At 49.7% G+C, this 26709-nt stretch overlaps 3 protein-coding genes across 3 annotated transcripts; 1 reads left to right on the top strand and 2 right to left on the bottom strand.

Annotated features, from left to right (window-relative positions):
- Positions 1-86: 86 nt before the first annotated feature.
- LOC311366443 (ataxin-2-like protein) lies at positions 87-14829 on the bottom strand. The gene is given in 24 exon segments (XM_084485230.1): positions 87-594; positions 1435-1591; positions 2253-2432; positions 2952-3061; positions 3188-3329; positions 4375-4559; positions 5064-5127; positions 5531-5668; positions 6402-6471; positions 6925-7214; positions 7348-7409; positions 7665-7742; positions 8099-8212; positions 8337-8423; positions 9010-9220; positions 9222-9414; positions 9965-10174; positions 10949-11040; positions 11403-11530; positions 11809-11971; positions 12140-12211; positions 12593-12649; positions 13008-13047; positions 14117-14829. Coding segments are annotated over 24 exon segments (3015 nt in total). The 5' UTR covers positions 14239-14829; the 3' UTR covers positions 87-544.
- A 464-nt stretch (positions 14830-15293) lies between these two features.
- On the top strand, positions 15294-21778 carry mto1 (mitochondrial tRNA translation optimization 1). Its single transcript, XM_084485911.1, has 13 exons — positions 15294-15433; positions 15622-15861; positions 15953-16152; positions 16439-16559; positions 16734-17032; positions 17372-17484; positions 17765-17955; positions 18455-18585; positions 18928-19132; positions 19465-19636; positions 20268-20377; positions 20759-20916; positions 21458-21778. The coding sequence occupies exons 2-13, from the start codon at positions 15654-15656 to the stop codon at positions 21632-21634; spliced, it is 2085 nt and encodes a 694-aa protein (XP_084342037.1). The 5' UTR covers positions 15294-15433; positions 15622-15653; the 3' UTR covers positions 21635-21778.
- Positions 21680-26442, bottom strand: LOC311367084 (tectonic-3-like). The gene is made up of 14 exons (XM_084485913.1): positions 25966-26442; positions 25752-25866; positions 25541-25638; positions 24972-25090; positions 24766-24874; positions 24450-24562; positions 24261-24299; positions 23929-24003; positions 23682-23801; positions 23498-23596; positions 23283-23386; positions 22882-23032; positions 22430-22564; positions 21680-22081 (listed from the first exon to the last, which is right to left on the bottom strand). Exons 1-14 carry the CDS (start codon positions 26351-26353, stop codon positions 21806-21808), a joined length of 1941 nt encoding a protein of 646 aa, XP_084342039.1. The 5' UTR covers positions 26354-26442; the 3' UTR covers positions 21680-21805.
- Between the last annotated feature and the right edge of the window lie 267 nt (positions 26443-26709).

Here is a 26709-nt window from a genome sequence, read left to right on the forward strand (position 1 = left end):
TAAAAAAGAAGTTGTGTGTAGAGTTGAAAACTTTTATTTTTTGGTCATTGTTGTTTTAATATTTTTTTGTGTTTTTCTTTTTATTATTTATCATGATTCTCTACAGGAGGGAGAAAAGCCACAGTCCGTTTCCAACTAACAGTTAAAAATAAGTTGTTTTCTAGAAAAAAATCTTTTCTCCAACTCGGTCCCTTTCCGGCAGTCGGCCGACACGCTCGGCCTTCTGGGTAGGGTTGTAAAAACAGACCTGGGGGGGGGGGGGGCGGGTTGTGCTGGAGTCACACAGCGGGGCATCCTGAGTCTCTGCTCCGCAGGGGGGGGGTATTCGGTCTGTGTATGGGGGGTTACTCCGCGGGGCGGAGCTAAGCTCTAAGGGGGGGGAGGAACCGGAGCAGAGAGAGAGAAAGGGGCGCCTTGCCCTCGGCCGTCTTCATTATCATCATTATCGTCGTGATCATGACGCTCGTGGTCCTGCAGTGACGTAGAGAGGGGGGGGGGGGCCGGTGGTCTTTGCTCATCTCCTCCAGGGGGGAAGGGGTGGGTTTCAGTTTCCGGGGGGGTGGAAGGGGGAGGGGTGCGCCTGTACCTGCATCGCTGTGGGAGGAGCAGGACAAACATTTTATCATCGTCGTCACACGGTATCATCATCACAGGACGGTATACTCTGGCGGTCAGGGGGCCAGAAATAGCCTGCCATGGTCCAGTATACCTCAGTGTTTCCCACACATGCCACAGATTGAACAACGAGCGCCACAAATTGATTCCGCTTTTCTTATTTATTTTTACTTGAACGCGATTTTTAAATGTAACTCCGCCAGCCCGCCCCCTGTCATCAATCCAGTCCGCCCCCCCCCCTCAACAATTACACCCGCGGTTATAACGTAAGCATTATAAGCAGCGGCGGTTTTAGGCACGGGCGAAAAACGAGACACACGAGAAATAAAATTTCCCCCCCCCCCCGTCGTCGTCAACAACTCCGCCAGCCTGTAATCGCGCCCCCCCATAGTCAACAAATCCACCACACATTGCTACCTGGTCAGTGGGAAACACTGTACCTGTAGGCATTGCAAAGCAAGTTGGACAAACCCCTGCCTGCTCCCGAGGGACACATCTCTGTATTCACTGTCCAGCCCCTACCTGCTCCTTAATGACCCGTCTCTGTATTCACTGTCCAGCCCCTACCTGCTCCTTAATGACCCGTCTCTGTATTCACTGTCCAGCCCCTACCGGCTCCTTAATGACCCGTCTCTGTATTCACTGTCCAGCCCCTACCGGCTCCTTAATGACCCGTCTCTGTATTCACTGTCCAGCCCCTACCTGCTCCTTAATGACCCATCTCTGTATTCACGGTCCAACCTCTACCTGCTCCTCAATGACCCATCTCTGTATTCAATAATAATGGTCATGTGACCAGTTTGTGGTCACATGGCGTACCTTGGGGGTGTCCCAGGTAGTAGTGTTGAGGTGCTCCTTGCTGGGGGTGCTGGGGTACAGAGCCGGGCCCCTGCTGGGGAGGGGGCAACATCACCACCTGGGGGTGGCCGTGGCCCCCGGAGGGGTGGGGCCCTCCCATGGCTCCCTGGACGTGGGCCTGCGTGGGGGAGACGCATCACAGCATGAGGAAACATGTAACAACTAGCGATGAAGCAATACCCCCTAGTGGTCATCTTGGTTCTAAATGCTAGCAGGTGCATTCAATCCCCCCCAGAGCCTGACCAGAAACGCTAGGCACAGCACCTTAAAGCTGTAGTGAAGGACTATGAGAAATGTGCAAACACATTCTCCCTAGGATATTATTTGGCAATTTTCAAATAGCAGAAAAATATATAAATTGTTAAAGAAGAAGTGCAATGCTACAATGGCCAGTACAATTGTAATCTATGTAATGTTTGAGTGTTGTGGACTGTTGAAATCTCTTTAATCAATAGATTTCTAAATAATTTCTCACTTACAAATCTGTCCTTTTTTTTTTTTTTCTCGATGTAAACCCAAGACCTTGATTATTACTTTAGATTATTTATCTAACAGAGATCTACAGAGATGGATGCTATGACGCAAAAATGTCTGGAGGCGGGGCACACCCCTAAAATAATACAATAGAATAATACAATAATAGATAGACAAGTGAAATCGCTCATGACAGGTTAAGAAAGATGATTGACATTCAATATTTTTCCTCCAGGTCTGCCGTATGTACACAGTTCCCCCCAAGCACAGCACTGCTAAACTGATGTGGAGGGCTGGGCTCCTACCTGCGTGATCTGCCCCAGATTGTAGGAGTGAGGCATTCCCTGGTGCCCGTGGATGCTGTAGCCCTGCATGGAGTAGGAGGCCTGGGGGGACGTGTGGCCCGGGGGCATGTTGGGGGGTGTGGGGGCTGTCATGGGCCCCGAGTGGTACATAGACTGAGGCTGGGGGCCCCCCTGGGGGTTCTGAGGAGAGATCCAAGGACACCGTGGTTACTGGATTGTTGCTGCACCTTTTTTCAGTCTGTCCTCAGTCACAGCTAGAGTATGTCGTTTATCGGGACTAGTCGGATCTTTATCAGAGATACAGTCTTATTCTTTATCAGAACTACAGTCTGTTCATTATCACAGCTAGAGTCTGTCCTTTATAAAAGTTAAGAGTATGTAAAGTATCACAGCTACAGTCTGTCCTTTATAAAAGTTAAGAGTATGTAAAGTATCACAGCTAGTCTGTCCTTTATAAAAGTTAAGAGTATGTAAAGTATCACAGCTAGTCTGTCCTTTATAAAAGTTAAGATTATGTAAAGTATCACAGCTACAGTCTGTCCTTTATAAAAGTTAAGAGTATGTAAAGTATCACAGCTACAGTCTGTCCTCTATCTCAATTGTAGTCTGTCCTACATCACAGCCACAGTCCGTTCTTTATCACTAGTACAGTCGGCCCTTTAATCCCAGTCAACGTTCTTTTATCACAGCTGGTCTCACCTGTCCCGGGCTAGGAGCAGCGTGCTGGGGCTGGGGCTGGTTCCCAGTAGGGGTGCTGGAGGGCTGGGGCTGGTGGACCTGTCCAGCGTGGTGGGCGAAGCCCTGGGGGGCTGCACAGAGAGAGTTAATGGAACACGTGTTGTGGGGGACATAAGTGGTGAAGGTTGGATATGAAAGGAGGTGGATGTGCAGGGTGGTAGGTGTAAGAGTGTGTGTGTGTGTGTGTGTGTACATACCGTAGAGGCCCTGCTGCTGGACCTGGGGGTTCTCTCCCTGGGTCTGGAACTGGGCTCCTCCCGGGGGCCCCATAGCCTGGGGGTGAGGGGCCCCGCCCTGGCTGATCATCCTGGCCCCTCCCTGCAGCATCGAGTACATCGGCTGCAGAGAGAATGAGAGAGGTGGGGGGGTTATATAGAGCAGTACTGTGTTACAGCCAGGGCTTGACGCTTAGCATTTTCCCAAGTAGCACGTGTGCTCCTAAGTTGAAAAATCTAGTAGCACACAAATAATTTTAGGGGCACGATGAAAAGTTACCAAATAATGTGTTTTTTTTTTATTATAAAGTGATATGAGTCAATTCAATTCATAGCTTTTTAAGTTTTAGTTATATTCTCCAAAGAGTGCAGAGAGACTAATACTGTAACAGCTCGTGTATTGTCATTTATTTGGTGCAAATGTGCACACTGCAACTAAGACAGTAACAAAACAGCAAGTAAAATTCTCCAAAAAGTGCAGAGCATAATACTGTAACAAGTACTGACAACACACTTAAGCTTATTTGACCTGTGTTATAACATAGAACATTCATACAACAGGTGCTTGCTTGAATTTTGAGGGGAGGGGAGGGGGTCAATGTCCTTGAATTTCAAATGAAATTAACCAATTAGTTAAGACCCAACTAGTTCTAAATGCAAAATCAAAGTCTGCTCAGTCTCTTTAAACGCAAAGGATATCGTCCCAGCAGCTTTTGTAATCTGGTCGTCTGGCCCGTTTGGAGGTCAGCCAGCGGTCCACTGCAGGAGTTGGATCGAATTCCTCGACTGAAGGCCCCTCCAAGCTGATCCTCATCAAGTCTAATTGCATTTCACAATTTGCACTGAACTATTTTTTACTAGCATTTGCGACGAGGTGCTCGCACTGTCGAGCCCCGGTTACAGCACCTCAACAAGAGAGGGCAGCACTTCCAACGTATTTTCGAGGTACCCCAAAACTGCTTATATTTTCTATGATTGCGCTCAGAGTCTTTGGAGACGTTTGGGGGCATACTGGGACCACCTTCAGGTGAAAAGGGCTTCTGACCCAAGACAAGTGGTGGAGTCTTGGCCCCATGACCCCACCTCCAACCGGATCGTGACCCATTTTTTGCCCATGGTTTAACAAACTCTGTATGAAGGTCAGTGGGAGAGGTCTGGGGGGGTCTCACCTGTCCGGGGTAGGGGGCCATGGCCTGTAGGACCTGCTGCTGTCCGTACTGCTGAGGGTTGTACTGTAGGTACTGCTGGGGGTAAGGGGAAGCCACCAGCGGGGCTCCGGCAGCCGAGGCTGCAGCCTGGAGCATGGGGGGTCCGTTGCCTCCATGGTCCGCCCTTTGACCAGGACCCACCGAGCCTGGGGACGGAGGAGAGAGAGAGAGGGCGTGGTCACTACGTGTTAGGGATGTGAATAACTCAAATTTTTCATGGTCGAATAATCAGTGGGTGGTATGAACAAATAATCGATTATTCAATGTGTGCCGACATTCACAAAGGCATCCATGGATCATCGGCAAGAAATCACTTAATATCTTAAATGCAAAAAAACTAACTTTAACAGTGATCAGTGTTTGTGTTGTATATATATTAATATTTATGCTTGTGTATTGTGTATATTGTTTTTCTGTACATGATTAATAATAATAAAAAAAAATAATAGTGCTACAGAACCAACATTAGTTCTGTCCGTTAATTCTTTATTCGTTTATTTGAATGGGAAAAAATGTTAACGGTCCAAATGTTAAAAATCGACTTTGACCCTCAGGAACGAATAATCGAATATTCTGACCCATCCCTACTACGTGTACCCACCACACACCTTGGTTGGGCCCGTGACAACTCTTTATTTTAGCAAACGTACCTTTGGCTCTGGGGTATTTTCCCTGGTTTACTGTAGACATTGTGTACTGGAACATCTGGGGGGGCTGAACAAAACACAACACATCACATGATTGACCGTACGGTATGACGTCACATTTGAACAACCTGACACATCACTGGACATAGTGTACGGTATAACGTTATGTTAAAACCACCTGACACGTCACCTGGTTTACTGTATGGTATGACAACACATTTAAACAACCTGACATATCACCCGACATAAAACAGACCTTACAGATCACCTGAGCGCCCGTACGGTTCAACACCACATTACAACTCTCTGACATGCAGTAATGTTAAACCACTTTCTAGTGTATGGTCATACGCACATTAAAACTACAACATAGTACGGTGACTGAATACAACCGCAAACAGGAACAAGAATTAAACAATGGTCTTGAAGGCGCTTCTAATCTGCTGTACTAAAGGGCGTAAAGCGCGTACCTGTACAGAGTGTATCTGGGAGACGTAGGAGAGGTAGGGGCCATTGAAGAGGGGCCCCTGGGCCCCAGGGTGCTGCTGTAGCACCACAGGGCTGGGGGGGGTGGGCCGCGGAGGGGTGGGCGCCGTGGCGGGCTTGACCTGGATGACAACACATACCATTAGTCTACTATGGAAAATACTACAGTACTGATGTAGATATCATGGATATGTGTTGCACTAGTACTTTACATGTGTAGTATTAATATACCGATAGTATGGATTTGCAGTGTTGCAGACGTACGATAGATAATACTACATTAGTTCTTACCATGGTCATGTAATGAAATAAATGGCACCATGTATATAATCATAGTAGTACTATAGATAGTACTACATTTGTTCTCACCATGGTCATGTAGTAATAATTAGAGCTTTCAAATTAAGTTGTTAATTTCGATTAATTAATCACAGAAAAAATAATGCGTTAAAAAAATGAACGCAGATTAATTAATTATTTAGATTGAGTTTTTTTGGCACATACAGTATTTGAGAAAAATATGTTTTAAATGAAAGAGACATTAAACTTTAAAGTCTATTATTAATTTAATCACTCATCTGCCATCATTTATTTGAATCAAATTATTTTGAAATACTTTCGACAAAATGTAAGTATGCGATTAATTTAGATTAATTAATCACAGCGCCTGTAATTAATTATTTTTTTTTTTTTTGAATCGCTTGACAGCCCTAGTAGTAATATAATGGAACTATGTATATAATCATAGTAGAAGAGTATTTCATCATGGTAGTATTATAATACAAGCGCTGAAGATGTGCTATATGAATATACTACCACGGTATTACTATAGATAACCACTACAGGGGTTCTCACCATGGTCATGAGGGCTTTGACAGGGTTGAACTCCTTGGCATTGGGGTTCAGCGTTGACTTCTTCACTTGGCTGGAAAAACAACAACAACAACAACATTAACATCAAGGGGCTAGCATTGTTGCCTAGGAACAGTTAGCGGCTACACCTAGCATGATGGCTACACCACGGCAAGATCTAGCAGCTACAGCTAACATGGTCTCTAAGCCGCAGTGAGCAGCTACACCCAACACGGTCACAAGGCTAGCAGCTACGGTTAGCATGGTCGCTAAGCTACAGTGAGCAGCTACACCCAACACGGTCACAAGGCTAGCAGCTACGGTTAGCATGGTCGCTAAGCTACAGTGAGCAGCTACACCCAACACGGTCACACGGCTAGCAGCTACAGTTAGCATGGTCGCTACAATAGCAGCAGCAGCTTAGTGTATCTGTATAGTAAACAACTGAATGGGAGCATGGACCCCAATGCCAATAGAAGGTCAGTGATCCCTAGACGGGACCAATGAGAGCGTCAACGTGACTCACTCGGCCACGCCCTCTGGCCTCTCTCCAGAGTCCTCGCTGCCGGGGGTCCTGGCCGGCTGCGGGGTGGCCGGGGACTGCCTGTCTGCTAGGACCGCCGGGGAGGACAGGTCCTTGGGCTCCTCAGAGGGGCCGGGGGGGGTGGCGGCGGCGGCGGCCTTGGCCTCGGGGCCGGGGTTCGCCGGGGACTGGGAGGACTTGCCGAGGGCAGACGGAGGCGGCGGGGCCGCTTCCCCGGGGGCCAGGGGCCCCACCGAGGCCGGGGCGCCGGACACGCCCCCGGTGGACTGGAGCTGGAGGAGAGGGAGACAAAAGAGAGACAGGGTGATAATAGTGAGGTTGACAGTTCACAGGATCAATACGCTGATTATGATGGTGAGAGTCACATACACACAAACACACCTGTGCAGGTGGATGACGTCTTACCCTGAACTCTTTGCCAAACTTGCGGAGCTCCTCAATCTGAGAGCGCTGCTGCATGGAGGGAGCTGCAGGACGACACGAGAAACGTTCTTTAACCCCCTGACCTCGCCAGAGACCGCAGCTGGCTAACACCTAGCTAACACCAGCTAGCCATCGCAAAACCAAACAGGCTAACACCAAGCTAATTATCAGCTAAAACCTGCTGGCCAACACCTAGTAAACACCTGCTAGCCAAAACCTAGCCAAGGCCTAAGCCAATACTGATACCGGGCAACGCCAGGCTAGCTGTAATGTGTGAAAGAGGTCCAGCTGGAGGCTACCTTTAGTCATCTTGTCGTCTGCGCTGCCGGGACTCTCAGTGGAGCGCTCTTTACTCGCCGCACTCAGGATCTCATTCACTACAAACAAGACGGGTAGAAAGGATAAGAGAGCGAGGTAGAGACAGACCGGAGGAGACAAACATAATGATGACAAACGTGTGCTACGGCTATAGCATGAATACAAGTTGGAACACATTTTTGACATGGTGTGTCAGAGTATCCCTTCCTACCCTTTGTTTCCTTCTTTCAATTACGTACTTAAGGGTTTGTCGAATACTCGTTACTGATTGAGCAATTACGGCATTCTACAGTCTGTCATTTCTAGAGGCAGGTTATTCTTATTTACAGACAGCATGCCAAAGCTTATATCAGCCTCAAGTGTTTAATTATTCCAGGAAGTGGTTGTGATCCCATGGTCATGAGTGGGAGCTTACCGTCAACTGGAAAAAGAGGGGCAGGGCCTGTGGTTTTGTGTGCCGGCATTTGGACAGAGGATGTGTCCAAATAAGGCGTGTCGTGGGAGGGGCCTGATTTAGGAGAGCGAGCAGCTGGAAAAGGAAAGCAAAACCTTTCAGTTCATAGAACAAGTGTGTAGAGTTTGTGTTTGCACATTTTGTGTGACCTGTAGTTTGCGTCCGCGCGTGTCACCTTGTAGTTGGTTAGTTGTGTTACCTGTAGTTTGAGAGTGTGTGTTCTGAGAGCGGACTGGTCTGTTGGACTGTGGAGGTCTCTGGGCCTTTGGAGAGGTTCTGGATGACACTGAGAAATAAAAGCACACATACATTCATATAAAACACACATAAATAAATACACCCGGTTATAAAGTTAGTATGATGGGTTAAGAAGAGATCTGCTCTGGGATTCCATGATTCAAATCATGATTAAAAGCTGTTATCTTAAGTAGCGTCTAGCAGTGAGGTTGAAATTGCAACCAGCTGCTTAACTCCCTGACCCAGCGTCAGGGTAGCCAAGTATCAAATGAAGAGGTTCCTTGATAGAATTAACATTTTTATTTAGTTATTACGTTTGTGAAACTATAGAGCCTTTTGTCTGTTCAGACTGCTGTAAAACGATGGGTGGTAAACAAGGAGGGCTCAGTGGAAGAGGACCCACTCCTTATGTAGTAATAAAGGGCTCATTCTAGGGTAATAAAACACAATTCTTATTTTAATGGGATTATACGCTGATTTAAAACATACTTCTTAATATTATAATCAATTTCAGCCCAAGTCTGTTCCACTAGATGCCGATAATTCCACACACTGCACCGTTACGTTTCATTCATCTGTGCTTTGACGTCCGAACCAGACCTGATCACATCACGTCATCAGGGTCCAAGACTCACCTCCATTGACGGGCCTGGGTCCGTCGGCCAGCGAGTGGGGGAGGGACTGCGAGTGGGGGAGTGCGGGGGAGGTGGCGGGCTGGGCGGGGGACACGGTGGTGGGGCTGGGGGCGTGGTGACCCCCGTAGCCCCTGGCCGGCAGGGGGCTGCTGCGGTCCGAGGAGGGAGGCTGGGGGGCGCTGGAGGAGGAGGAGGAGGAGGAGGGGGGGGGGTGGTCGGGGGGAGGAAGATGAGGGGGGAGGTCTGGGGGAGGAGGAGGAGGAGGGGGGGTTGGAGCGGTATCCTCCGCCCAGACGACTGTGGGGCGGGGGCCCTCCGGGACCGCCGCCCGGACCCCTCTCGGCCCGCTCGCGCTCCCTGTTGATCTCGCGCTGTCGCTGTGGCAACGGGATGTACTTCCCCTCCCTGAGAGACATAAACCACACAGGGGTCAGCCCGGTCGAGAGACAGACAGGGTCAGGTGAGCCATGGAGAGCAAGACACGTCAGGTTAACTGAGGTGAGCGACAGATCAAGTCAGCCCAGGAGAGAGAGACAACATCTTAATTTAAAAATAATAGCATTACAATAAACTAGGCCTGGGCGATATGTCTGAACGACATATCACGATATAACTTGATCATATTGATCGATATCTATTGATAATTTTATTGACCTAAAAAGACTAGGAATTACCATGCTGGATTTAAACACTTCTGTTTAAACACTTAATATGACCTTCCACTGTACTTCATTGATAAATACTCAAAAAAACCACTAAAATCTTGTAAATAAGTATGGAACAGTGTTTGTGTAACAAGCCCAGCTGCTAGATTTGGTGGTCCAGTCTTTTATCGATATATATTGAACATGCTTTATATTGATATTGATCAAAAGTCTATCACGATACGATCATTTATTGACTTAATGCCCAGGCCTACAATAAACCTAACTCCACCCCCCCCCCCCAGACTGACCGGGTGGCTCCGGGGCTGTCTCTGCCCCGCTCCCTCTCCCCGGCGTCTCGCAGCACGGCGCTGAACTTGTCCTCCTCGCTCTTCCCGTCGTCGTTCTCCATGTTGACCCGCTGGCGGTACTGCGGGCTGGCCTCGATCTCGTTGGCCAGCCGGGCCGCGCGCGCCTCCCTCTGACGGAAGCCCTCGGAGCTGCCCCGCTCCAGAGGGACCCTGGGGGGGGGGGGAAACATCATCGTCATCGTCAGGACCCTTCACGTCACCCGGGACTCACAGGTGGAGGTGACCACCCCACGATTATTTGAATTGTCTTTTGGGTCCCGAGATGGTGAAAGTTAAATGAACCCCTGAGACACAGGAAGATTTAGTATTGTAGGTAAACATCACTTGCTGCCAGATAATCCCCAACATTTAAACAATATAACAATCCACAGGAGGATCAAATTATTCTAGCTATATGTGAGGGTGGCATTATATGTGACGGTCCCTATAACTGAAGAACATCAGTAAGGAAAGGACATCCTGTACAGAGAGATGAAAAACATCCTCTGTGAACAAGGGGTCTTATTCACAGAGCAGCCATATTGGGGGGATGGGGTGACTTCGGGGCAAACCAACTCCATGGAAACACATACTGAATGTGACCTCTGTGGGGAAATGGAATACAGAACTAAGAATAAAACTGAGTTGTTATGGTCTCCAAAGATCTAGAAGGATTCCCCCAATCCACCTCAACAACATGATGACTAGGTGAATAAGGTCTACGGAGACCACTGGCCGTGGTCAAGGTTCAAAGTTCAAATTCAGTGTTGCATCTGTAGGTAACTAGGAGGAAACGCCCTCCGGCATTGGGGGAAGATCAGAAAACTTGGCCCTCCTGCCTCTGCAGTGCTATGGTAATGCGGGGAGGTGTTGTCATGGTAACAGAGCAGGGACAACCCTCACGGGGTACCGCGGCAGTGCGTTGCCACGGGAACGGGGACTCACGTGTACATGGAGAGGCTTGAGTCGTAGGTGGATGTGATGCCGTACTTTGCCTCGTTGTAGCGGAACATCTCGTTGGCGTCCCAGCCGTTGGACTGGTGGGTGAACACGGAGGTTAGACCCTTCTATAATGTTATGATCTATGTACGGTAGAGAGAACTTGACCCAGCAATTAGACTGGTGGAGAACATACTGGTGAGATTGGTGGCACCCTTAAACATATACAACGTTTATAATCAATGTATCATAAAGACGCACTGACTTAGCAATTAGCAATTAGACTGCTCTGGAACCAAGTGGTTTGAACCTTCTATAAATGGTTATACTCTCTCTCCGTCAGTGTCTCTCCACCATACATATATGGTAAAGAGTGTGCATGCGTGCAGACACTGAGTGCGCCTCGCTCTCTATGATATATATCTATCTAGATATATATCTATGGTAAGGAGACACTGACCGAGTCTTTGTCCAGGTCGTAGTTTTCCCTCTCTCCGTTGCTGTCTCCTCCATCCCAGCGCTGCAGCACCTTCTCCTTGTGCTCTCCGTTCACACGCACTGTGCTGATACCCGTGTCTGTGAAAGTGTCTATACACACACACACAGGATTGCAACACTGTCAAAGGTCAAGTCATTTGAGTTATCAGATGTCTGATACCTCTGACATGGAGCCCCACTGATCCATGACACATTTTGACGATGAGGATGACTACGTAGGAGCTTCAGAATGTCCATTTAACCACTGCTGTTATCCTGTGTGTGTTTGTCTCTGTGTGTGTGTGTGTGTGTGTGTGTGTGCGGGACTCTTTGCACGCTTCTGTGCACATGCTTGTGTGTGAGTGTGAGCGTATGCACCGCACGCGCACCTCTGGTGGCGAAGTTGAGGTCCACGTCCCTGCAGGTCATGGTGACCAGGTCCCCGGGGGGAAAGATCATGGTGTCTGTGATCTCCTCGCGGCGAGGCAGGGCCACGGGAGGCCCGGCCTCACCCTCTGGTCGCTTGTGGACGGCGTCCACAGCTAGTTCACACTGACATACACACACATACACATTGGCAGGGAGTAGCAAAGCATTGTGCGAAACACAGGAAGATGCATATTAGAATTACGTTGTGACCTCAGGAGAGGCTGCATGTGTTTGTTTGTTTGTTTGTTTGTTTGTTTGTGAATTGGATAGTGCGGGAAAAGCGGTTCTTACCCGAGCGCTGAGTGTTTTGAAGATGCCTTCATACATGTTTCCATTTTTTACACGTATGTCACATGTGGATCCCTAGGAGCCAGGAGAGAACCGGTGAGACCAGGAGTGAACAGGGGAGACCAGATGAGCCTGGTGGCTTTAATGTTATTTTAACATTAAAACCATGAATGGTGGAGACTGAGATACTTCAGCGCCTAGTATCAGAGGACATGAACTGTGGAGCTATTCACTGCAAAGCAAACCACTGCCCCCTTCAAGCTGTGTATGTGGAAGAATCAGTTCAAATAAACCCTCATAATCTGCCCTCAGGTCTGAGTGCTACGGCTCAACCGTAACTGAATCAAGCCGGTTGCTTTCTGACGCTAATGAGCCAGGAAGCCGCAGCCTGTGCGTGGTACCGGTGGCGTAGGGGTCCATGACACTACAGGAAGTACAGTAGGATGAGTGACATACCACCACAGCGGTGAGGAAGTGCAGCATTCTGGCGTTGTTATAGACTCCCTCAAACACCTGGAACACAACACAACAACAACACACATTATCAGTCAAACACCTACGCAACAGTCACACAACATGCATCCCCCGAACACCTATATAAAATACACACTACACACATAACAGAAGGCTGTGGTCGAATACCACTTGAACGCAAGTCAATGACACAATGTGACGTCTGGGTTCACATCAGAGGCTTAATATCCCATTTCTTTATTATTCAATATTCTAGCATACAGATATCATTAATCGGTATCAGTATTGCCAAGTGTTACGCAGTGAAACAGCATGCCCAGCAAGCATTCTGAATGACTATTCAACCTGCCCTACAGGCATTCTGATTGGCTGTTCAACCTGCCCGGGTAGTACTCACCGCAGAGGACTGGAATGATGGCTTCACTGAAGTTCGACTCCTAAAGATCACAAAATGAACAGCGGTTAAAAAGCCAGCTGGGTAACCTGGTTAGCACTACTGATCTAACCCGGTTGGAGGAAAAAGATAGACAGACAAGATCTTGGAGTGATAATGAAGACCAATCTTGTTCTAAATCTAACCCCCCCAGGAGGACACATTAGACAGTTAACCTGATACCACCGGTACCCCAAAACAGTGTGGAGATTACGGCTCAATAATATAGTGTTGGTATTCAAGACTACTGCTGTTAGTTATGTTCCCCTGGCGCTATGACCACCGGAGTATGAATGAACGCAACAGACAATTTATGTCCTCCGGGATGAATAAAGCCCCCTGAAAGCTAAATGTCTGCATGTATCACACTCTGAATAAAACGGTTAATATATACAATGTCCACACGGACAAAACATTGCTCAGTGACATTCTGAAAACCCCCAAAACATGATTATAGTAAATCTAGCAACGGATGTGTTTATATGTCACATACATCATTCATCATATCTGGATGCTTTGGGTCTGACTACACACATCCAGGCAATGCGTTGGCAGTAGTCTCAAACACACAGTAACTAACAAACAGCGTCGCAGATGTAAATGTTCCACTTATCATATTCTGACTGACCTCGGATGAGGCAACCAAAACGACCTTGCCGGTGAACTCATCACGTGATTTGTGAGTAATGAATGACTTCCAGCGAACTGGAAATGGAGGCGTAGTGATTCTTCCCCAGTAAAAAGTCTATTTCCAAGGGGTTTGGTCAACGCACTCGAGCCATTTCCCACCGATCATGGCCAATTGATTGGCTTATCAGCACATTTAGCAAATAGTTCAGCCCGCCTTTTTAAAGCCCCCTATTTGTCAACACGTCGTCCATTTATATGTTCAGGGGCTTTGATTAGCTTCCCTGCACCGCTCGTCAAGTGTAAACCCGAATGTGATAGGTCCGGCCCGTAAAGCGCTGCGTCGGTGACACGCCCACCTAGACACATCGCTTTAACCGGTAGGCCCCGGGAGTCATGTGAAAATCCCCGGTCTGTCCTGAGCAGCCCTCCCCGGCGCCACTCACCTTCCGACGGGCGTTCTGTTGCCGTTGGGCCCGCTGGGCGTGGAGGACATGCTCGTGGGAGGCGACGTCCCGTTTGACGTCGTCTTCCGTCCACCAGGACCGGGCTGATGTTGCTTCAACATTGTCAAGCACAAAGGGCTTAAACTAAAGCTCTTCCAATAAAAATACGAAAAAAAGTCACCGTTTTTTTGACGGGTTGTTTAACTTAAATCCCCCCCGTCTAACCTCAACAAACGCCGGCTAACCAGGCTAAGGTAATAGGTTTCCCCCCCTCTGGCCTTTTCTCGCACAAAACTACAGACAAGCAAGCAAACATGCGATGATAAACGCACCACTTCTCACGTCAAACCCGAGCTTTTAAACGGATTTCCCCCCCCACACACCGCTGTCTACGGGTGGGATTCGCAGGCGGTATGTCACAAACTCTCTCCGCTGAAACAACACGAGTGGTGTCGGCGGAGGCTAAAGCGCGTTAGCTTCCGAAGCTCTTCGGGGCGGGCTGGATTCCTCTCCTTCGTCCCTTTCGTGCTAAGGGGGATCCCGTGCAGTGCGCTTTAATTTAAGCCCCCCTCCGGATAAAAAAAAAACCCTAGGGCACCGAGCACAGAGTTGTTCGTGTCCTGTGCCGTTAAAACTGGGTTTTTTTGTTTTGTTTTCTTGAGGTTTCACGTTGAAAACCCTTCGGTCGGTCGGTAACCTCTCCACCACCTCTTGGAAGGTTCACTCTCTCCGCGCGCGGCTAGTGGGGAGAGAACCGGCTGCACGGGGAAAGGGCGCGCGGGTACATGGGCGTGCGCGTGCGCCATTGACCCACTGGTGTGCGCGTGCACGTGTGTGTGGCATTCCTTTAATAAAGTGTATTCATAAGGAATCATGTTAGATCAGTATTTGTCATTTGTGGTGAAAACGGGGGGTGCATTTGTGCTGTACACGTGGCATCATTCGTAATTTTAGCCGACAACCTGTACTCATTATATTAAACCAATAATCGTTTTATTTGTCATGCTTCTGATTACTCTCTTTATAATATTATTGACCATAAGAGCTGTTACTTCATTATTGTAATAAAAAATGGAGCCTAGGAGGGAACTCGGACTGTAGGATGCATGTATGAATTGTCAGTGCGTAAATACTCCGGTTATTACGGCGTTACGCTATAGTAATGGCGACCTCCGTGCGGGATTTGTGGGCACGGTGGATGTTTTGTAAATTCTGCAGGGGTCATGCTTTCACAATGTATTCATCTGGTTGTCTGAAGGGATTGTAACTGATATTAATACACCGATTCATTAGATTTTTTTTTACAGAGGTGAACCTGTAAGTATGTATTGCTTAGTGTGGTTTAAGTTCAGAATAGATAGACTTGCTAAGTTTAGGTGTTATATGGACTGAGCATGTAAATTACCCGACATAATTCTTATAAATCCCCGTGCCTCTGTATTGTAGACCCGGTCAGATTCTCAATCTAAACATGTCCACTCCTCTACTCCTCTCCTCGCTGTCAGTCGCTGACAGTCGCGCTTCCCATTCCCACTCCATGTTGACGCGGAAATGGTGGAGCTCGCTCCGCCACGGGTTGTCCAGGGTGTCCCGGGCCAGGGCCAGTGCCGGTTACCGAGCGATACACCACCGGCGGTATGACGTCATCGTGGTCGGCGGAGGACACGCGGGCACCGAGGCAGCGGCGGCGGCGGCCCGCGTGGGTGCAGAGACGCTGCTGGTCACCCAGAAGATAGACACCATTGGTAATACAGAAGTTCCCTGGGAACTGTACCTATATGACAGGCAGGCGCACTGCCTTTGAAATAACCCATGGGGTTGTGTCCCCACCTGCAGGGGCCCTGTCCTGTAACCCGTCCCTGGGGGGAGTGGGCAAGGGCCAGCTGGTGCGGGAGGTGGACGCGCTGGACGGTCTGTGCGGCCGCGCCGGGGACCGCGCCGGCATCCACTTCGCGGTCCTGAACCGCAGCAAGGGCCCCGCGGTCTGGGGGCCCCGCGCCCAGCTGGACCGCCAGCGGTACCGAGATTTCATCCAGGTGATGTGAAGCCCCCTAGCAACCAGTCTACCAACCAGTCTACCTAGCAACCACAACATCTGGTGATTCCCCTTATCAACCAGACTAACTAGCAACCAGGTGATGCCCATAGCCACACCCCCAGGTTCAGAAAGAATCGCAGTATGTCCAGTGGATTGAACCCTAACCCTAGTCCTTATTGTGGATGTAATCTCTCTCTCTCTCTCTCTCTCTCTCTCTCTCTCTCTCTCTCTCTCTCTCTCTCTCTCTCTCTCTCTCTCTCTCTCTCCCTCTGTCCCCCTCTCAGGCCGAGCTCCTGGCGACCCCCAGGCTGGAGGTCATGGAGGGGTCTGTGGAGGAGCTGCTGGTGGAGGAGGAGGTGGACCCGGAGCGACCGGGCCGCCACAGAGTCACCGGGATACGCCTTGGTAGGGAAAGGGAAGCTTCAAAACATCTTGGGAAGAGATGTGGGACTAAACATACGCTGTATTAACTCGCTCTCTCATGCTATCGCTTCTCTCCATCTCCTCTCCCCCCCCACCCCTCTCTCTCTCTCTCTCTCCCCACCTTCCACTCCCTCATTCATCTGTCCCCTCCCACAGCCGGCCACGCCCCCCCGCTAGAGGCCAGCTCGGTGATTCTGACCACGGGGACCTTCCTGTCCGGCTTTCTGTTCCTGGGCCAGACCACCTCCCCGGGGGGCCGGATCGGGGATCCGCCGTCCAGCTCCGGTCTGTCCAGGACCCTCAAGGAGACCCTGGGCCTACAGGTGGGCCGGCTGCGCACGGGGACCCCGCCCCGCATCCTGAAGGACTCTGTGGACCTGACCCTGGCGACGCTCCATCCCCCCGACCAGCATCCCACCCCCTTCAGCTTCCTCAACACACACACACACTGCAAGGTGAGGCCCCGTGTCCCCACCCCCGCCCCCACCCACCCAGCCCTCCCCACCCAGTAAAGAGGAAATTAAGATGATCACGTCGTTCATAACATCATTAAGAATCCGATGTACGAATTAAAAGTAGATGTTTGCATTGACAAAACGGCAGCCAAACTAGTCAAACTTCTCCCACATGCCCCACAATGCACTGCTGCCTACAATTGCCTACATCATACGTACGGTACGTAGTTTGGTACCGTCCACTGTAGTTTGGTTGGTTGATCTATCGACCGTTTATCTGGGTTCCGTTCAAGATTAGGTGTTGGTGTTGGTAGTGATTCCCTGCCTTCCCGTTCACAGCCAGATGAGCAGCTGCCTTGCTACCTGGTTCGCACCACGCCTGGCGTGGACCGCGTTGTCATGGAGAGTCTCCATGACAACGCTCACATTCAGGAGGACACAAAAGGACCCAGGTACTGCAACTACTTAATCTCAGGGGTGTGTGGTAAGGCACTGTAGTGGTTAACATAAGGTACTGTTGTGGTTAACATCAGGTGTGTGTGGTCAGGTACTGTAGTGGTTAACATCAGGTGTGTGTGTGGTCAGGTACTGTTGTGGTTAACATCAGGTGTGTGTGTGGTCAGGTACTGTTGTGGTTAACATCAGGTGTGTGTGTGGTCAGGTACTGTTGTGGTTAACATCAGGTGTGTGTAGTGGTTAACATCAGGTGTGTGTGTGTGTGTGTGTGGTCAGGTACTGCCCTTCCATCGAGTCGCGGGTCCTGCGGTTTCCAGGGCGGAGCCACCAGGTGTGGCTGGAGCCGGAGGGCATGACCTCTAACCTCCTGTACCCCCAGGGTCTGTCCATGACCATGCCCCCTGACATGCAGCTCCGCCTCCTCAGACAGATCCCTGCCCTGCACCGCGTGGAAATCAGCACACCTGGTAACGGTCCTCTAGGACACACATTCATCACTGCTATCGGTCACTGTTATGATCACACAGCACACCGGGTAACTGTCCACTACGACACAGACACTCATCAATATCATCCCTACCATTATCATTATACAGCACACATGGTACCTGTCTACTACGACACACCACGTCCATCACTACCATCACCAGACAGCACACCTGGTGTAACGGATGCCAACTAGCCTGGGCTAGCTGGCGGTAGTACATTGTAAATCCTCAGCCCCCCTAGCCTTAAGAACGCTTCTAGCCGCTGAGTTAGGAGCCTGGGCTTTTAGCTCAGTGGTTAGAGCGTTCCACTCCCACGCCGGTAGTGTCGTAGTTCGAGAGGTGGCAGGTTCGAGACCCGCGAGCGAACCAGCCTCTGCTACACTGGTACCTGTCCCCAAAGACACAAATCCCCCCCCCCCCCCCCCCTACCATACATCTTTTCTTACCATGTGTCTGCCTTCCTGCTCTGGTCCTCCAGGGTACGGCGTGCAGTACGACTACGTCTGCCCCACCCAGCTCGCCCCCTCCCTGCAGGTGAAGACCACCCAGGGCCTCTTCCTCGCTGGCCAGATCAACGGGACCACGGGGTACGAAGAGGCTGCCGCTCAGGTCTGTTCCTTCCTCAACCTAGCCAGGCCCTGTGTTGTAGTTCTCACCATCAGGGGCGAGGGGGCCATGTCAATGAGACCAATGAGGCCAATCACAGAGGGAGCCTTCTGTCGTAGTTCTTCCTGAATCTGTTTAATTGCTTTCATGTTGCTTTGCAGTGGACTGCCCCTTTAAACTCCAGCGTTAAATTAAATTTGGTAAAATTAAATTTGGTAAAATTTAATTTCTAATTTCAATTAGGTAAATTCATGTTGTTTGAGGTTCACCATATTAAAACATGGCCGCTTTCTATGGTTCAGCCAATCGAAACGATCCGACTGATTACTACTTGTGTGTGCACAGGGTCTGTGGGCAGGCGTGAACGCGGCCCGCTCTGCGCTGTCGGCCCCGCCCCTGGCGCTGTCTCGGACTGAGAGCTACATCGGCGTGCTGATTGATGACCTGGTGACCCGGGGAGTGAACGAACCCTACCGCATGTTCACCAGCCGGGCAGAGTTCAGAACCCTGCTGAGACCCGACAACGCGGACCTGCGGCTCACACTAAAGGGTGAGCACACACACACACTGACGGCTTATACTGTATTAATGCGATGTTTGTAGACTATTCACTCTTGTTGATCTCAATTAGAATTTTGTGAGACACTGAGCTGCCCAGTACAACCCCAGTCTTCTACTGGTGGACACTAGGAGCTGCCCAGTACAACCACAGTCTTCTACTGGTGGACACTAGGAGCTGCCCAGTACAACTACTAGTCTTCTACTGGTGGAGACTAGGAGCTGCCCAGTCCAACCCCAGTCTTCTACTGGTGGACACTAGGAGCTGCTATACTATTACCCAGCGTGTGTTTCTAGCAGGTGTTTCTGCTGTATCCCCCTCAGGGTTCGAGGAGGTGGGCTGTGTGTCGGCCGAGCGCTACAACGAGGCGGTGCGGGTGAAGGAGGGTCTCGAGGAGGCCTTCGCCGCGCTGGGCTCCTTGTCCCGATCCGCCAGCGACTGGAGGAAGACCCTGGAGACCAGCAGCATCAGCCAGAGCAAGGCGGGGAACCTCACGTGAGACATAGTACAGTGTGGTTCCAAAGTGGATCGTGGCTGGGATTAGATTAGATTAGATTAGATAGATTAGATAGTCCTTTATTAATCCCCCTCAGTAGAAATTCACAAGTGACCAGCAGTACAGTGGGAAAAGAGAGTGCGAAACCAGAGTGTGTATATATACAAATAAAATTTACCAATTTTAAATAAAATATAATAAAAAAAACTATTAGAATAAAGATAAAACATACTATATACATGGAACTGTCCGTTTGTAGGTGACTTGTGCATTTAAAATAAATATAAATGTAGTATAAATGTGCCAATGGCCTCAATTAACACTTAGAGATATAGGTGCATGCCTGCATGTCTTGCAGGCATACTGATCATCAGTATATTGGGAATACTGAGAAAGGGGGGGGGGATACTGTATTGATGAACAATACGCATATTAGTGAAATGTTAAGGATCATGCTAATGATCCGCTTATGAGGATGTGAACATATTTGGTGTGCTGGGCTAAAAGTACATCCGTCAGTGGTTCATGGTATGAAGGCTGGGTTACCGATACACTAGTGGATGCTCTGGTGGCCACATTGTGATTGGTTGGTTCAGAGGAGGGGCCGTTGAGGGTTGTCTCTTTCTCCAGGGCCACGGAGCTGCTGCAGTACAACGACATCACCTACGACGACCTGGCCGCCGCCCTCCCAGAATCCTTTGCGCCGTTCCTTGAGTTCTCCCAAAGACTCAAGATAGAAGGTAGGAATAGAGTCTGACGTCTTCTGGGAAAATGAGCTAATAAGCTAATGGAATTAATACCTCTTCTATAGAGATAGTAATTTAGCTTTCAAAATAACCCAGAGTACTAGAATTTCACGGGACAGAAAATCTGTGTCTCGAAGATGTTTGGTAGCACATTGTAGCTAACATGTTGTTTCTGTATGCTCGTGGTGTAGCCAACATATGTACTAGCCCTGTAGTGACCATGATGTTCCTGTGCGCTAACCATGTGGCTAACATGTTTCTCAGCCATGTAGACATGGCTGAGAAACCATGCCATGTAGACAACATGGTGTCTACATGGCATATGGTGACCGTCGCCTAGCCATGTAGCTAACCTGTTTGTGGCGGTCTCCCTAGCTGTGTACCGCCCGCACTGCGAGCTCCAGAAGAAGGAGATCCAGAGGATCCAGAGGGAGGAGGGGATGTCTCTCTCCCCAGACCTGGACTACCTAAACCTGCCAGTGTCCCTGTCCAATGAGGTCCGCGAGATCCTGGACAGAGTCCGACCCACTACCGTGAGTTCTGACCTGAGTTGGATGAGCCCTGGTTTCTTCATCGAATTTCACACAACACTAAGCGTTCACCTTTTAGCTCGCAATAACATGCTGGGTCAGTACATGCTGACATCGTCTGGCACCCGTTTGAGCCAATCTGAGACGGTTGTTGCAGTGACCAGTTTTTCCTAGAGGTGGCGCTGTAAAGGAGTTTAGTGTTCAGTTGAAGCTCATTGGTTACTACCATTCTGGACCGGGAAGGGAATATCGGATGGATGCCAAGACAATGTAATAATTGCCGTTAAGTAACAAATCTTTGGTAGAAACTGAATGCGAGTTCAGCATTGTATTTTCAATAGTTTATTTTTCCCTTTATGTTCAGTTATATCATAACTGAGGCAGGAGACATTCATTCAGATCCTGTTTTTTCCCAAGCCTACACCTGAAATGACTTGCTCATCTTGCTCATTCCCAGTTGGTATGTCTCCTATTGATGACATCATGGTGAGTGGGTGGCTCTCGTATTGATGGCATCAGTAACGCATCCTGTTGTGTCAATCAGCTCGGTGCCGCGACGCGTCTTCCCGGGATGACGCCGGCCGGCATCGTCCATCTGCTCAACTTTGTCCAGCAGAAGAACCACAACCAGACCAGGATCAACCAGAACTCCAGACCCCATAAGAAACCCTCTGGACCGGAGCCAAGAGAGGGTGGCGAGAGAGCCGGAGCTGTTTCCTAACCGAACTCTAGCACAAAAAAGACATTGTAACACATTTTTATCCTACAAAATGTACAAAAATAAATTATTGCTGTTTTTTTTTTTACTTATAAAAAGGTCAATTTAAATAATCTAATGTGACAAATGAATACGACTCCTGGTCCGATCCCAAACAGTCCAAACATGAAGGGGTCAACTTGTCCATGGGGGTCCGTGGGCAGAGACCTCCAGCCCCACTAAGAGCACGGCAGTCATTAGGACCAGTGTCAGGGTGGAGCTGGGTCTGACCACGCCCCAGGCTCCTCCGTCAGACACAGTGTGGCCATCCAGCTCCTCCGCTCCTCGGCTGAAGAAGCCGAACGGGAGCCTCCAGGTGGGCTGGGGTCGGGCCCGGGGGGGTGCGGGGTACGCAGTGGTGTCGGCGAAGCGCACCTCAGAGCTCAGGGTCAGAGAGGAAGACGAGGAACACTACGGAGAAGGGCGAGAACAGGACATGGTTGAGGCTGGTCTCATTAAACTTACATCTGGACCGTTAGCATCCTTAAACTAACATCTAGACCTTAGGAATCCTTCAACTAAAACCTTAACCTTAAGCATCCTTAAACTAAAAGCTTAAGCTTCCCTATAACAAAATCTAAACCTTACGCATCCCTAAACATCTTAATCTTAAGAATCCTTCAACTAACACCTAAACCCTAAGCATCGTTTAAGTAACATCTACCACCCTTAAACTATCCCTTCAACCATCTCCGTTTTTTTTTCCAAGACCTTATTGGTTGAGATTTCAGGAATAAAAGCTTTTCAGCTTAGCTTTACCTTGACCTTTACACACTGGAAGGTATACTTGGCTCCCAGGATGTGGTTTTGGGGTAGGTCTGTCCAGCCAAGCCGTGCCCACAAAACCTTAATGGAGAGAGAACGCGGCAGAGTGCAGCCAGTGTCACAGCTCTCCTGAGCAAGAGAGAGAAAGGGAGAGAGAGCTCAATACTGTTGGATAAGATAGCAGTTTGTTACCATACTAGGATATACGTCAGGAGGTTTTTATTGGTATGGTATATGAAAGGGGCTCGAACAGAAATGCAATTCAATAAATCTGGTGGATTATTATTTTTATTTTTTATTCTATTGGGAGTTGCAGAGGCTGTTTCCCAGCCAGTCTTATGGCTATACCAAGTCTTATTTCTCATTACTGAAATATGTATTGTTAATATGACAATATGTTTTACAGTAGTATAGTAGATGTTGTTTTGATTGGTGGGGGAGTGTACCTGGGGGTCGGCGGGGGGGCAGTCCTGGAGCAGAACCCTGGTCCAGGCTGGTTCTGGACCCCAACTCATGGCCAGCACGTCTGGAGAGACCTCACCCTGAAGGACCTGGTAGAGCTGGGACCTGAGCTCAGAGCAGACCCCAGACTCAGCGCTGGAGAGAGGGGGGGAATAGACCAGACATGTATAAATAAAGAGAGAGAGAGTAATCTGACTTTATAGTCAGAATATAAGAATCAAACAGCGAAATCAAACATCAGATACATTTTTGTAATGGTTCAAATCCACAGATCTGCCTCTCTTGGATTCTACACATATGGTACTAGACTATACACACTGCTCCACCCATAGTCTGACTCCTGAACCAACAATCTACAGCCAGAGTTCCAGACCAACAGCAGTACCTGAAGGTGCAGCCGGTCATGGTGTTGCGAGGGAAGAGGACAGGGGAGCGTCTCCTGGGGTCAGTGGAACACCCTCCTCCCTCGGAGACGCCCAGCACTGTGATCTGAACCCTGGTCAAGGTAGACAGCCCTCGTTGCCTTATGAATGTGCTTTATGAATCACTAGACCAAATAATTATTTCACAAACATGAATATGGTCTCAGTGAAAGGATACTGGCTCCACCGAATCTTTAAAACGACCAAACACAGGCGAGCCGGGTGGAAGGCCGACGGCAGGGGTTGGTCCTGCCGGGGTGGGGCGGGGCGTAGCTAGCTGTTGGGAGAGGACGTGAGACCATATACGGTTGGTGCATGTCAAGAGGTAAGGAGAAAGGTCATTTGTGGGTCTGGTAGCGTACCTCAAAGATCAGGGAGTGGGTCTGGGACAGAAACCGGTCCACCCCCACATCAGCCAAGACCACCGAAACCGTAGCGTACGCCAGCTCCCCTCTCTCTGTGAAGCCCACCACTAGCTCCACCTAGCCACCAGAGACACCGGACACCCCCATACACGCGTCACGACATATGGCTAACATCATATGAAATGACTCTCCTGGTTTGCCGTAACGATATTATATAAGGGTTGAATAAGCTCCTCCCACTGACCCTTGACACCACGTTGAGACAGGATTGGTTGAGGCTGCTGGGCGCCGGCCATGAGGACCGCGGAGTCACTGGGACCTAGAGACACAAGTTCTAGGTTGGACGGAACCAAGACACCGAGCTGGGTAGGGCATGCTCCTGTAGCTCTACTTGGCTCATTAGCTCATGTATCTCTAGAAAATAATCTCTACCATAATGATTTACTAGAGAATATATTCCCTACCATAGGGACTCACTAGAAAATATCCGTTACCAAAAGTGTCTCACTAGAATTGAATCTTGAATAAAATCTCTTCCGTAGTGACTCAATGGTATAATGTAGTCTTCAGACTCACCAACATGTCGACCAGCTGCTCAGACTCTGCCACTGGGAGCTAGAAGGAGAACAGCAGGTTAGCAACGGGGGAGAGGGAGACACAGAGAGAGAGAAACAAAGATAGAGAATGAGTGAAACAGTGAGTGAGAAAGAGTTAGCATGCGATGAGTGGGACAGAAAAAGAGAGCGAGCGAGAGAGAGAGAGTACCCTGAGCAGCTTCAGATCAGAGTAGTAGGAGGAGGCTCTCAGGGCCGGGTCTGCGGTGCAGGAGCTTGCAGAGATCACCCGCGTGCAGGAGACCACCGAGGACCTCAGGAACTCTGAAGACACACACACACACACACACACACACACACACACACACACACACACACACACACACACACACACACACACACACACACACACACACACACACACACACACACACACACACACACACAGATGCTGTAGTCACCATGGAAACTGGCTGACCCCACACTATCTGGCCATCCCCCACCTGTTACTAAAGCTGTTCCCTTACTTGCTGGATTCCTGTCCACACAGAAAGCGCTTCCTGCCCCTGGAGAGGGCTGGCGGAGGAGACCCCGTAGGGACAATGTGGAGTAATATGTCAGGATGACGTCATCAACCTGTGACAGACACACGGGATCGGGGGGATTTAGTGTCTGCAGGTCTATCCTCCTGAGTGTGGGTTAGAGAGTGAACGTCTGTGTGTGTGCATGTTACCCTGTAGAAGGGCCTGCTGTGGGGCTGGGTGGCTGGAGGCTCGGGCCCAGAGAACCGGTAGGAGTCTCCCAGCGCTGGGGCTGCAGCCAGAGATGGAGCTGAGCAGATCGTTCCGTTGTCTACACATGGGGGGGGATGTAGAGTATTGGTATCAGGTTCACACATGATAATAAACCCACTATACGGGGTTCCATCAAGTATTGTACTCTGAATATACTTTTTCAATGCCATGCCAATAAAGGCTTTAAAATTTAATTTAGTAGAGGCAGGATGAGAGAGAGGCAAGAGAGAGAGAAAGAGAGACGGAGAAGCGTTGACTATTAGGAGTGACAGAGGCAGTCAAGGATAGAATGAGAAACATACAGATAGAGTGAGAGGAAGAGGAAGAGCGAGAAAGAGAAAGGGATACAGAATGGCCTAGAGAGACAGAACTGAAAACAGATTGTGACCCAGTATGGCTCTTGGACCCCGGCCTCGCTGGTGGTTGCAAGACGAGCTGGTCTTTCCCTGTCTTTCGGAGTCTGGAGACCTCAGACGACGCACCATTGTGCAGAGGGTTGAGGACTCACCTGGAGGACGAACGCAGAACAGGCCGTCGATCCGAGTGACCAGCGCCGGGTCCACGTTGGCTCGGAACATCAGCCAGTCCTCCACACACGCCCCGGACCTTTAGACCATAACAACATCAGTGTGTTTATTTATTTAAGATTTCACGGCAACCGAACTGTCCTCTATCCATGTCACCCAGCTACGGCAGCCAGTGGCACCACTACTACTTACCTGGTTTTCTTGGGGCATCCGCTGAACACGGAGCTTAGATCATCAACACCACAGTCCTGCGCGTCGCAGCAGCAGCCGATGTCACACAGGCCCGGGCTGAGATCACAGAGGCACACTGAAAGGAGGGAGGGCAGAGTCTAGTTCATCCCAGGGCAGAATAGCGATGGCGGGGCTGGTGGAAGTCAATATACACAGCACGTCCCTTCTGTCTTACCGTCTGGTAGCACCACGGGCACGCTGGTTGGGGAGGTGGGCTCTGTGGGCGTCTGCCCGGTGACCGGAGCCGCCTCAGAGTCAGTCTGGTTGGTGGTCGTCGCAGTAAAGTTGGAGTCGCCGTCAGTCCCTTCGGTGGTGGTGGTGGTGCTGCCGCTTGTGGGGTCGAATCCGCTCTGGTCCTCCTCCGTCGTCAGAGCCAGCGGAGCCGGGGTCGTGGGACCCCACGGAGCGGGAGTCGACTGATTAAACGCCACACCATCTGTCATCGGGGCGCCGCTAGGAGCCAGTCCTGTTGTCGGCCCGCCGGACTCTGTCGCCGCGTATGCCAAGCGAAGACACACGAGCATCAACACGCGGAGTGAACGGCGCCAACAAGGGGACGACATGTCGTCACATCGTACGAAACCCACCAGTCGGATTATTATTAGTATTAATGACGCCACAAGTTACACTAGCTGGCTGGCTAACGCTAGTACACCCCGCTGGATAACGCTAACCCCCAGATGGCTAATGCTCCTTTAGCGCCTCATGTGAATATACGAGCAGTGCATGAACGAATTCAAACTAAAACGATACGAATTGTAAATATTATGGAGTGCTGCATGTGTGCAGAGTTACAGAGCGGAGGAGGATCTTCGGGTAACTAAGGAAGAAGCTTTAACGTTAACTTCCGTTTCTATGGAAAGATGTGCAACGTTGTTCTGTGCTCTGCCGCTATCTGCCTGCCGCGATGTTTTTTCGT

This window comes from Micromesistius poutassou (genome assembly GCF_964030765.1).
Source record: "Micromesistius poutassou genome assembly, chromosome: 21".
Taxonomy (NCBI): Eukaryota; Metazoa; Chordata; class Actinopteri; order Gadiformes; family Gadidae; genus Micromesistius; species Micromesistius poutassou.